The sequence below is a fragment of the Impatiens glandulifera genome, chromosome 1 (assembly GCF_907164915.1).
Source record: "Impatiens glandulifera chromosome 1, dImpGla2.1, whole genome shotgun sequence".
Taxonomy (NCBI): Eukaryota; Viridiplantae; Streptophyta; class Magnoliopsida; order Ericales; family Balsaminaceae; genus Impatiens; species Impatiens glandulifera.
The window spans coordinates 91,986,406-91,999,994 of NC_061862.1; the positions used below are offsets into that span (position 1 = coordinate 91,986,406).

At 28.1% G+C, this 13,589-nt stretch overlaps 1 protein-coding gene across 1 annotated transcript; it reads right to left on the bottom strand.

Annotated features, from left to right (window-relative positions):
- Positions 1–391: 391 nt before the first annotated feature.
- On the bottom strand, positions 392–3,937 carry LOC124922249 (AP2-like ethylene-responsive transcription factor ANT). The gene is made up of 9 exons (XM_047462982.1): positions 3,633–3,937; positions 3,086–3,545; positions 2,072–2,154; positions 1,908–1,916; positions 1,748–1,836; positions 1,586–1,659; positions 1,472–1,522; positions 1,307–1,383; positions 392–1,043 (listed from the first exon to the last, which is right to left on the bottom strand). The coding sequence occupies exons 1-9, from the start codon at positions 3,925–3,927 to the stop codon at positions 592–594; spliced, it is 1,590 nt and encodes a 529-aa protein (XP_047318938.1). The 5' UTR covers positions 3,928–3,937; the 3' UTR covers positions 392–591.
- Between the last annotated feature and the right edge of the window lie 9,652 nt (positions 3,938–13,589).

Sequence of the window (13,589 nt, forward strand, 5' to 3'; positions counted from 1 at the left end):
TATAATTTATGTATTAATTTATTTAAATTTATTTTTAACCGGTTGAACCGGTCGGACCGAAGTACAGCACAAAAACCGGGTTGATGAACGAAACGGTTTTCAAAACCTTGGTTTTTTGTGCTCTTGTGAAGTAAGCCATTAAATTGGGTTATAACCTACAACCAATATCTAAGATCAGATAGCAAAAATCAACACACAAATTTAGAGTTGTGTAGACTAGCCATTATTATTATAGAAAACTTCAGATATTATGGCCAATCCGAATCTCATTTAGATCTATATTTTTCATCCTTCAAGTAGAAAACAAAGAAAAAGATGGATCATGATTTTGTTTTGGTCAAAAGTTGGTCCTATTTTACATCATTATGTGAAACAAACAATATAAGTAATTTTGAAATAATGAAAATGGGATCACTTTGAATTAGTCAAAATAACAAAGTCACATAACAAGAAGAAGAAGAATAATAACCTTCAACAACTATCCTTCTAAGTCCCACTAGCTACTAATTTGTTATGAAAATACCCGAAATTCACCCAAAGTGACAAGTAAAACGACATCATTCTGATTTGGAAGAAATACCTAAAAAAAACCTATGATGCATTCGCCCACGCTGCAAATACGGGCCCATGAATCGACAAAGGAGTAGGCCTCAACGAGAAACAATACGCATTCCCACCATTTTCTTCTTCTTTGTCAAGACCATGCTCGCCTTCTCTTGAGCTACCCGAGTTACTCACAAGCACAGCCGATGAATTACAATTGATCAAACCATTTTCAGGAACTAGATTACCTTCTTGATAAATATCCATCTTCAAATTCGATCCCCCAATATCGGTTCCATCCTCATTTTGCCTCGAATTGGAAGCCTCCAATCTTGGATCCGACGTCTCCTTCCGACGAGCAAGCTCTCCTGCTAGGAGGGTATTGCTTGCCATTATCTTTGGGACGTCGTACTTTGATATGTCGAAGTTCGTCACAGCACTAACCCCTCGAAATTTTATCGCGGCCACGTCATATGCTTCCGCAGCTTCCTCTTGTGTACCTGCAAAGTGAATAAAATTGTAAGTCGTAACAAAAAATAAATTAAACCCATCTATTGTATTAGTAAATGGATACAAAAATATAGTTTTTCAACCTCATTCAACTAGGCCTTAATTTATCTATTAATTTTTTTGAAACAGCAATAGAAAGATAAAATAGTAATTAATTGTTGGCTTTCCAAATAATCTATAGATCATCTAAACAAATATTATAATAAAAATGATTGAAATAATTGAAATAATTATCAAGCTTATTTATACTCACTAAATGTTCCAAGATAAAGATCTTTGTTACCAGCAACTCTCCCAATTCTTGCCTGCCACCTTCCATGTTGGTGATGTCTAATATGAAAATAAAAATTTAAAATCTTTTAACTTCATATATAAACCAACATAATAATAATTCAAATTAATTTTAAAAATTATAGACCTGGTCACTCCACGATATATTGAAGCTCCTCTAGAAAACCCGCTGCTCTTCCTGCAAACATTTGTCAAATTCAAGTTTCCACCCACAAATCGTAGCGAATTAAACAATTCATACCTTCTTAAGTGAGCGACGTACTCTTGACGACTCATGTTCTTCATATCCTCAACTTCTTTCTCGTAATTTTCCAACTACAAAGATCGATCAATCATAACATAACATAACATGGTTTTGTTATGAAAAATTGCAAGCAAATAAAAAAGAAAAGTACAAAATTACCCCAAAATTGATATGGGTGGTCGGACCCCAGTATTTTAGAGCGGCTAGGTCATAAGATCTGGCGGCTTTCTCTTCCATGTCATAACCTCCTTCATATTAATTAAAATTAGTTGTTTTATGATCTAATCAAGATTTAATTAACTAATGAATTATAACTTACCCAAGTAAACTGTGGATTGATTGATCATGGCCATTGATTTGTTGTTCCAAAGCAATTATGAGATTATTTTAAAATGGACATGATGAGAAGGAAAGAGTTGGAATTATTTAATGAAAACAAAATAAGAAATTTCCAAAAATAGAAAATATGAAGATTTTACTAACCTTGTCTTCCTTTCCTGCTCTGCCCTTCCTTCTTGCAGCTATTGTCCCATAAATGAGCTTCATACCTACCTGTCCATCTATGCCTATAAACCCACCAAATTATTTCAATATTACCCTTTGGATATTTCATTGCCTTTTAAATAATACCCATTTCAAGAATATAAAAATGCTTCTTAGGCTAAAATACAAGAAATTCCCCTATAAATTAAAGCTGCTAGTATTCAGTTATGTTCTAACTAGTCTTGTTCTCTTGGAATTTTATTATAAAAAAAATTCAATATGAGCATTAATAAAAATAGTAAAATACCTTTATATAAATTTTAAAATATAAACTAATAATGTTATTTAAATACCCTTTAGTTTACTTTGTTAGTATAGTTTCACATCCATCCATTATATATCCATATCCCTTCATACTAAATAAAGCAACAAGATAATAATATATTATTAAAAAACAATCTACAACAAAAATAAACTATTATCCAAATTATTATTCAAAAAATAATCTAACTCATAACATTGTAAATAATTTATACCAAACTAAAAAAATCATTTTTAATATTAAATTTGATGGTTTATTTTTATGTTTTGACAGTGATTTTTTTAACCAGAGAATAAATGTTAAATAAAAAAAATAACAAAATGAATTTTATCTCATTAAGGCCTTGTTTGTTGTAATGATTTTTTGGGTTTTTTTGTATCATAAAACTCAAACATCTATTTAAATACCAAAGTTACTTTTTATTTAATTATTTAAAATTAATTTATCTTTCATTGTAAGAAGAGAAAATGAAGATATTTTTAACTTTTCACCGTAAAAACTTATTTTTTACAAAAATTTAATCAAACATGATTTTTTTAGAAAAAAAAAGGAAAAAAACCAAATAAATGAATATCAAAGTAGCCCTAAGTGCTGTTTGGTATCCACTTCTAACTAATGCCCTAAGTGATAAATGAAAGTTTAGTTAGAATCTAATATGAAAACAAACAAGACCTTAGTTTAGAGTAGCAAACCTGGTGACACCTCTATACTGAGAGGTTCTCTGTCCAAACGTATCCAACGATTTCCTATGAACAATCTGCTTCTGATCGGCTCCTCTCTTCTTAGACGGCTCCATGATCGAGCCGCCATTTACATTAGCCGTTGGAGAAAAAAGCTGTGAGCCGCCAGCTGTCACGCAGCTCGAGCCAGGGCTCATCGACAGGCTCAGCGAATGTAAATCACCATATTGCCCTTCATTCTGCAGCATTATCTCATGAATGTGTATACTTCTGGCTGTTGTTGGTGGTTGTGATACTGATGTGGGGATATTTTGGTAAATTTGTAGTGTAGACTGATCATGATTATCAATCTGTTGATGTTGGTGATGATCTTTGTTTAGGGAATGATTGAAACAATCTTGACCGTTTGGTTCATGATTATTGTAGTAGATGCTGTCCAAGCTCAAAGCAAATGGCTCCATTGTTCCCATTCCTAAAGAGAGAGAGAGAGGGAATAGTAAATGTCAAAAATACCCATTACAAAAACTAACATATAGATATAAGAATAAGAAGAGTGAACCTTGATGATGGGGAGGTTGAGTTGATCTTGAGAAAGGTTCCATGAGATAGAGGGAACCGTCAGATTTGAGGGGCATAACGGTCAAAGGAGGGCAAAAATTGTTTCCATGATCATTTTCTCCATAAATGGAAGGTGGGAAGTTGAAATGAGAAGGTGAGGAATGGAGAAAGCTGGTTATGGGTCTGGAAGTAGTAGAAGAAGAAGAAGGTTCTGATGAAAGAGTGAAACCTAACCAGTTGTTGTTAACATGATGATGATGATCATCATCATTACTCATGTGTTTCATTTTCTCCATTGTTTTGTTGTCAAGTTTTGTTCTTTTGAGGGGAGAAAGAAAATGGAAGATCAAATAGTTGTAGCCAAACTCTCAATCATTGGGTTAAGAAATAAACTAATCATACACATCGGCTCATTTGGTTAGGGGCTAGTTTGATTCACCTTATTATATTTTTATACTTTTACTTTATCGTTTTTTATGTGCTCAAAATTATATATTTGCTTATTTGTTGAAAGATCGTGAATATTTAATTTTATTTATTGGCAATATCTTATTTGCTAAAACAATTGTGATTTATTCATAGTAAAATCTTGTTTGATTCAGTTTATTCTGCTATCATAATTTTTAAAATAAATTTTAGTGAACTAGTATCAAATGGGCTACACTAACAAATGCACAAGGACAATTAATGAATAAACTGAATCAGGTTAAACTTTTGTTTTGATTCAAATTAGAGGGCACTTTTGATTCAACTTTAGTTAGATTTACAGTTATGTTTAGTGTGTTTTGTAATAATCTAATAAAATAATTTTAAATAATAAGTTAACCCAACAAATTATAATTAAACATATTTTGTGTTTAAACAAAAAAATTCAATATCTCACTCCTCTCGAATAAGTTAATTAAGCTGAATTATATTAAACTTACGAATAGAATAATCTGGAACGGATAAGCTGAGTGTTTACATTGTATATAAGGATATTCTGGAGTGAATGCGAATAAGCTGAGTGTTTACGTTGTATCAAAAATTCATTTAAAAGTCTGTGGATAAACTCAACTATTAAAAAAAATAAAAGCTTCATAGAGTTGATAATTTTATATGTATTAATATAATCTATAAAATGAATTTATAGGTAATTTAAATATTTTTTAGTTTATTTTGTTAAGATTGTTTAGACTTTCAGAGCTAGGTTGAAATTGAATTTTTATAGAATTTTTATTCAAAAATTAATATTTTTTCTCTTTTCACTTCATATATCTCAACATTCATTTTATATATCTAAAAACCAAAATATTCTTTATTTAATATTTTTTTTCTCATCTATTTAAATAATAAAATGGCTATTAAACTTTTAAAAAATAATTTTTAAAAAGTGAAATTAAATAAAAATATTATTCCAAAATCCAAATAAAATTACAAAAACAAAAAGTAATATGAAAGAAGCACTCCAAATAAATTATATGAGCATTTGACTCAAAAACTAAATTATTTCTTCTTCGTAATCAAATTATTATATTTATTAACACAAATTACTAAATTATCCTTATTTAAATACTTTTATAATTTAATTATTAAATAATATTTACCAATTATAAAGGTATTTAGATAATGTATACATAAGAAAATCCAAATCATTTCAAACTGGGTTTTGTGAAAGAAAAAAAAAAAAAAAGTATAATTAAGTGAATGAAACTAGGCCTAATTAGAGAATAGTAATGGAGTTTTCCCTCCAATTTTGAAACTTGGATCTTTTTTGTTGTCTAGCGGCAGAACTCAAAGCAAGAAAATCTACCATACGATCTGACCAAAATCCAACCTTTACTGAATGCCTGAACTCATCTCTTTTTCATTCTCTCTCTCTCAATATATTATAATACAAAATAATAAAACAATTAAAATGAGATTTAATAATGTATGGATCCAAACAAACAAACAAACAAAAAGAAAAAGAGTCTGAGACAATATATAATGTAAGCAATAAAGCAAGTGCTTTTAAAACAATAAACAAAAAGAATTACCTCCCCTTTGAATTAAATTCCATGGGGATCTGTGAAAGACCATTTCTCATGCGTATTCAGACTTAAATTTTATTTTAGGAAACATAATATTAATATTTTATTTATATATATTAATATTTTTAAGTAATTTTTTTATCAAAAATAATTATTATATACTCAAAATTATCAACAATTATTTCTTTTTCTTCTTTTAGGTTCGTAAAAAAACCTCAGTCCAAACAAGGTCTTAATTATTGGAATTTAATCTAAATAAGTTCAGAAGTCCCTTATAGATTCTAAATTCTATGTCACAAATTCAATCTCATTAATGTTTCGAAATAAATTCCAGATTTCAACTGGAGAATCTCCAATACAATATAAAAGAAGATTGGTGGTCTTCGCATTATCACAGCACATGACAACAACTATCCTTCTGCATCTATTTTTCATACAACCTTCATAGATATGAATATGTTCATTAATACTTAACAGTGCTTAAACCAAAAATTATAATTTTGGATAAGACGTTTTTACCCTTTAACTTGACCCAAATGGAATTGAATAGAACATGTTCATCTAACAACTTGTAACAATGTCTAAAACTAATAAAATCATTATCTCTTATGCTTAGTGTTAATAACTCCGTTGATCCTAAGTCGATAACTCACTACATAAATATTAATATACTAATGTATTGTCTATAAGATTTAATTAATTTCATATAACAAATAAAATGTAACCCACGTTGTGGTATAAATTGTTTTATTTAATATATTGTACAAATTAATTTATTTGATTTAATTTGTACATTGCAACATTTACAATTACATATTGAATGTAGGAGGTTATTCTCCATTATGATATTTAATGTATTATAATTAAATTTACACATTGAATTGTATAGTTACAATAATCTCCGTAATGTCGTTTTAATGAAATTAAATAAATTATGATTCATATAATTTATATTTATACAAATAAGCCCTTAGAACTATTTGACGATGATAACTCTATAAATATGACTTATTATTTGTAAAGGTTTCTAAATTTTTAAGTCATTTTCTTTTATTAAAAACTTGCACCATTGAGAGTAAATCTCAATATAATTCCCCCAAATGCTACATGCATTGGACAGTATGTTCATTTGATTAACCAACTAGACAAATATAGTCTATAAACCCATATGAACTATACAGCTCGCTGAAAATTCTATAACATGGACACATAAAGCGAAACTTAGACAAGATGGTTAATGAATAATTATCCAATTATATCCAAGTGTCCAACATTTCTTGGATTTTTCCAACTTATTTAATCAATCTTTTGACAAGATGGTTAATGAATAATTATTTGAGCCTTATAAAATCTTTGACATTAAATTATCGACATTATTAGCAACAAATTTAAGAATGTTAAAACATAACGTTCTAAGAAGATCTTGATAATAACTATATCCATCCACCTTTAGACAATAATTTTTTTTATTTAATCAACCAATTAAATTAAGGTATTTTAGTGTATATTTAAAAAAATATATATTATCATGAATTCATTGATGTATGTATATAAAGAAAATGGAATTGAAAGGAATAGTATATATAATAATGAAACAATGATGTTTAATGAAATGAAATGGGTGTTTCTATTTTAGCCTCCTGCAGGCTAGACTTTGGAGAGCAACTCTCTGAAAACTGATCATAATAGTGCTCTGTCCTCACTATCTTGTCACCTCAATGATCGTACGTACCCCCATATATCTAATAAATTCACTTCATTTCATTTCATCCTCAATTTTCATTTCAATTTCATTCCAACCCCTCTAAACCCTAAATTTATATTAAGTGTTCATGTGTTTTACTAAATTGAATTTTCAAATATATATATATGATCTCATGATCTGAACTTTTGATGTTTTCAAATGAAACACTCATTCAGATAGACATAGAAACTCAGGAATACATTTTGAGCTGGTTTAATGTTTGGTTTTTGTTATTGATTTTTATATAATGGAATAAATCATTCATAAATATAAATTATTCTTCGCATAATCTCTATATAAGAAACTATTATGTTATTAATTAAAATATTCATTTCAACATATTATTTTTATAAAAGAAATTATAATATTTAAACAAATAAATATTCATCATCATGTCACATGATTTCTACAAAAGAAATCATAATGATTCAAACATTTTTGCCCGAAGTAGCTTAAACATTTATTTTTAATTGCACGTTTGAATTTGATTTTAATGATGTCATCATATATGACAAATCATTTCTCAAATCAATTAAGATTTTTCGTTGTAAGATCAAATCAAATAAGATCTTATTATTGAGATCTATAACCAAATAAGTTATATATATATATATATATATATATATATATATATATATATATATATATATATATATATATATATATATATATATATATATAAAATGATGCTTAATTTGGATATTTATGTGAGAGTAAATGGATACTTGGGTCGGATTTTGTGGGTTGACCCGCCCATAAACTTAAAACGGTTAAAAATAAATTTAAAAATGTTATTTGTAGGTTTCGAACTTGCAACCTAACAAAACAAGTACAACCCTTTAACCAACTAAACTAACAACGCTTTATATTTAAGATTCAACACCAAATTTGATGAACGAAGATATTTTAACAATAAAAGTTCAAATTTTTAACTAACTAATATATATATATATATAATGATGCTTAATTTTTAAAGTGTCCGGATTGCCGGGTCGAGAGCTGTGATTAATTTGGATATTTATGTGAGAGTAAATAGATACTTGAGTCGAATTGTGAGTTGACCCTCTCATAAATTTAAAACGGACAAAACAAGTACAACTCTTTAACCAACTAGGCTAACAACACTTTATATTTAAGATTCAACACCAAATTTGATGAACGCGAGATATTTTAATAATAAAAGTTCAAATTTTTAACTAACTAATATATATATATATATAATAATGCTTAATTTTTAAAGTGTCCGGATTGTCGGGTCGAGAGCTGTGGTTAATTTGAATATTTATGTGAGAGTAAATGAATACTTGGGTCGGATTCTGGGTTGACCCGCCCTTAAAACTTTTAAAAATAAATTTTAAAATGTTATTTGTAGGTTTCGAACTTACAATCTAACAAAACAAGTACAACGTTTAACCAAATGTGATTGAGATGTGGTTTGTCGATGGATAATAGACCGGTATCATTTGAAAGTGGTTAAAAAATATGAATCAAATATTTAATTGACCAAAGTGTGAGGTCACGATGCTAATTATTAAAAAATATGAATCAAATATTTGATTGACAAAGTGAAAATGTAAAGTCACGAAATGAGAGATTCATTCGGAAAAAATATGTGATGAAACATGTGAAAAAATAAGTTATTTTATCGAAGTGAATAAAATGTGGAATGCGAGCGTTATATTTTTTATTTTAATAATTTTAAACATTGAATAATATTATTATTATTATTTTAATTTATTTTATTTTTATCTTTATCCGTGTGCATCGTACGGAAATTTTCCTAGTTTCTATTAGTACCGCGTAATTATGAGTTTATCGCTATTACAACATTCTATTCCTTTAATTAGAAAAATTTGTTCTTTTTCCTTGACTCAACTCTATCAACAAACAAATATATACACATTTAAAAATGATATCTTAACATCATAATAAAAATGTAATATATAAATAAGAGTAATGATATATACATCACCCTTATACAGCACATTCGTATAGCACCTACCTCATTTGGAAAGAAATAGAAAATATATCTTAAAAAAAATACAAGAGAGAGAAAAATATTTTTTATTTCTTTCCAAATGAGGTAGGTGTTATATGAAGATGTTGTATAAGAGTGTTGTATATATCATTACTCATAAAATAAATAGATCATCTCTTCTTAGTTAGTACTTAGTATTCACAGTCACACCTTCTTATTAATTATCGCGTTTAATTAATTTAAGAAGGTATAAATTATAATTAATTATTTTAAAACTAAAACCATATATTTCAATTATAATTAATTTTAATTATTATTAACAAATATAATCATTAATTTTCTAAAAATTCTAAAAATTATTAACTAATCTCTTAGTTACCTTTTCATTTATTAATAATAATAATTTTAGTAACTATCAAACTTTTAATTAAAAAAAATAAATTATTGTTTTTCTAATTTATTTTCAAGATAATGCTTGTATATTGAATATACCATTTTTTTTAAGAAAAAATTATATGCCAAACATACATTACCTTATAAAATTAAGCTTTTCACAACCCAAGAAAAATGTTAATAATTAATATATATTCGTATATAATAAAGACTTGTCTTTATTAATCGATTCTTCTAAAACATCGCAACTCGTATTTCTGAAATATTAAAGACAAAAAATTTAATGACACAAGCTATTAAATAACTTAACACACAAGCTATTAAATAACTTAGCACACAAACTCTTTTCAAATTGTTAGATATCATGTTTTTAATAAATTACAAAAAATGTATATATAATGATATTACAAATAAATGAAGTAAATAAAATATATAAAGAAAGAAATCACTAGAATACAATATTAACTCGAGGCATTTGATTAACACATTTCTCTTAAAACAATTTTACCGTCTCCTTTTGTACTAAAGTTTATCACAGATGGCTGCCTCCCAAGGTGTAACGAATCTAGTAGTGATTCAACACCGAAATCACTACGCAACAAACTTGACAAAGTACCTAAATCAATCACCGGGTTTCAATAAAAATACGATGAGTCAATACTCGAAGAACACTCGATCGAGTGACGAATTGTAAGAACACTCAAGAAAACAAAGAAAAAATAATTTTCAAATTTTAAAGAAATAATGAAATGAGTGAAGAAGATATATGATATATATTAAGAATTCCAACATGAAGGGAATATTTATAGTTGAAAGTTAAATCATCACAATAAACTCATTTATCAATCCAACCACTGATAATTCATCTAACAATTGTCATTCCTAGACTCTTGATATTTCAAGACTCTTGGCATTCGATCTTATCCATTGACATTCGACCTTATCCACTAACATTAAACTTCACCAAAAATTCACATTTAAATTTGGTATGAATTTATATTTATTTGGATCAAATTATATTTAATTTATTTATCCAAATTCTCATTTCTATTTAGTTAATGAAATTAGTTTAAAATTTCAACACATTATGCATATGTGTTAACTATTATTGTATTTTTATTTATTTTAAGGTAGTAAGTTGCCGTTATTGATTTATGGAACATATACATATATACATGTAGTTGTTAAGTGTTTTATAGAATAAAACAAAATTTTAGAATGATAAACAATATGATTTAAAAATTGGACACTCATTTTTTTATAGTGAAATTTTGTGACAACTGAAATATACATAGTTTTGTGAGTGAATCACTATAAATTTGCGTTTCTTGTGTTATTTTTTTCTTGCATTTTTATAGATTATTACAAATATGTTGGATTTCGGCACTTAAATCTTAACAACTGGTACGTATCAGAGTCATTAGGCTAGATGAGAACATTTGAAACGAGACGGACAAAAACAATATAAGACACGACATTGAAAAATTCGATGGAACATATTATACATTTTGGAGAATGCAAATTAAAGATTATCTCTATAGAAAAAGTTTTCATTATCGTTTGAGTGAGAAACTAGAGAAGATGGGTGAAACTAAATGAAAACTTCTTGATAGACAGGTTTTGAGAGTTGTCTAATTGACACTAGCCAAGACTATTATTCACAACATAGCTATAGGAGAAGAACATCATGAGTCTAATGAAAACTCTCTCTGATATGTATGAAAAACCACGTACTAACAAGAAAGGCATGGGAAATTGTTAGAACAAGAGGACAGGAGGTAGATTGGCATAATGTGGTATGGTCTCCAAAGATTATTCCTCGTCACCAATTTATTCTCTGGCTGGTATACAGGAAAAGGTTGACAACAAAAGACAATTCGAAAATATATAAACATTCCTAATATCAATTGTGTCCTATGTTCGGGAGTTGAGGAAAGCATAAACCATTTATTTGGGGAATGCTCTTTTGTAATACAAATCTGGAGGATGTATGCTGCAAACATGAACATCATCAACTTTCCAAGAATATGGGAAGAAATCCAAGAGTGGATGAAGAATAAAGCAAAAGGAAGATCCTTCTATGTAAGTATGTTGAAATGCTACTTTGGAGCAGTAATCTACAATATCTGGAAAGAAAGAAATTCAAGAACTCACAGTGGAAGAAGTAGAACCGCTGAAGATATTTGGAGAGATATAACTTCAGATGGAAATGCACTCATTCAATCCTGGAGAGGAATCGAAAGGAATGACAAGAATAGAAAGCTCTGCCATATATGGGATATTTCGTTTGAGAAGGTCACAAGTAGAATAAAAGTAAAAACGCTGTAGGCGCTAATTGATTATTGTTATTGTCTGTAATTCAATTATTGTTTCATTGTCAAATCTAGAAATTGTCTAGATCTGATCTTAAACTTTTGTATTTTTTTCCCTCTTTTGGATTTTTTTAATGAAATGGCACTAAGCTGTTTCCCCCCCCCCCCCCCCCCAAAAAAAAAAAAGAAAAACCACGTACTAACAAAAATGTATTTTTAATGAAAATTCTCTTTAACTTAAAAATGATCGATGGTACTTCTGTAATTACTCATTTGAACGAATTTAATAAAATTGTGAATCAATTGCTATTTGTTGAGATTGGTTTTGGGGACGAAATTAGTACCCTGATTTTGTTAACATCTCTACCGAATAGTTAAGAACCTATGAGGGTAACGAATAGTAACTCGATTGGAAATACTAAATTAAAATTTATTGAAATAAAAATTTGTGTTCTAGCTGAAGAGGTTCGTAAAATATATTGATTATGGTGAAACGTTAAAAAATTATGTTTTATATGTTGAAAATAGTGGTAGAATTAATGATAAAAATTTCAATCGAAGCAAATAGAAAATTTATGTCGAGGAACAAGAGGAGTCAATCCAAGTGTGGCGGACATTTGATTGCTAAAATTGTGATAAGTAGGGTCATTAAAGAGAAATTGAAAAATACCGACGATAAACGGTGATGATAAAAAATGATGCAACCAATGTAGTTACAAAAATTATCACTAACTTGTTGCTTATGTTAATTTATAACCCAATAAACTCGTGAGTTTTAGACTAATGGGAATCTTTCTACACCACTGTCCACAAAGAATTAAAGGAAAACTATGTGGCTGGAAAATACGAGAAAATTTATCTCGTAGATGGTGAGTCAATAAATATTATTGTCATGGGGACATTAAATTGAAGATGACAAATAATTTTATTTTGAAGATTTCCAAGTTTAACACGCGATCTAATTTTCTTTACACAACTTGATGACGAAGGTCATCATTTCAGTTGTGGAAATGGTGCGTGGAAGGTGACTAAATGAACAATAGTTATTGCTAAAAGTCACAAAACTGGAGCGTTATACATGACATTAACAGTAGAGAGACAATGACTATTATTGTTGATAACTCAAAAAAACATTGAGTTATGCCATTACAGGTTAGGCCATATGAACAAAAATGAGATGAAAGTTATATTGAAAATGGTTAGATTCTAGAACTAAAATATGTTGAGCATCAGTTATGCGAAAACTAAATTCTTAGAAAATGTTAACATGTGAGTTTTTAAAGATTGGGAATGAGCTCAAGAAAGAAATAGTAGTGTGTGTACACACGAATGTACGGGGACATGCACAAAGCTATCAAAATCGAGATTTTATGTAAAATCGTTGGCCAATTGTAAACTCGTAAAATTTAGAGTTTACTTGAAATCGTAAGAGTCAATTTAAAAAAATAGTTATATTATTATTATTATTTATATATATAATTAAGTATTTTATACTTAGCCAATTTTAAAATTTTATATA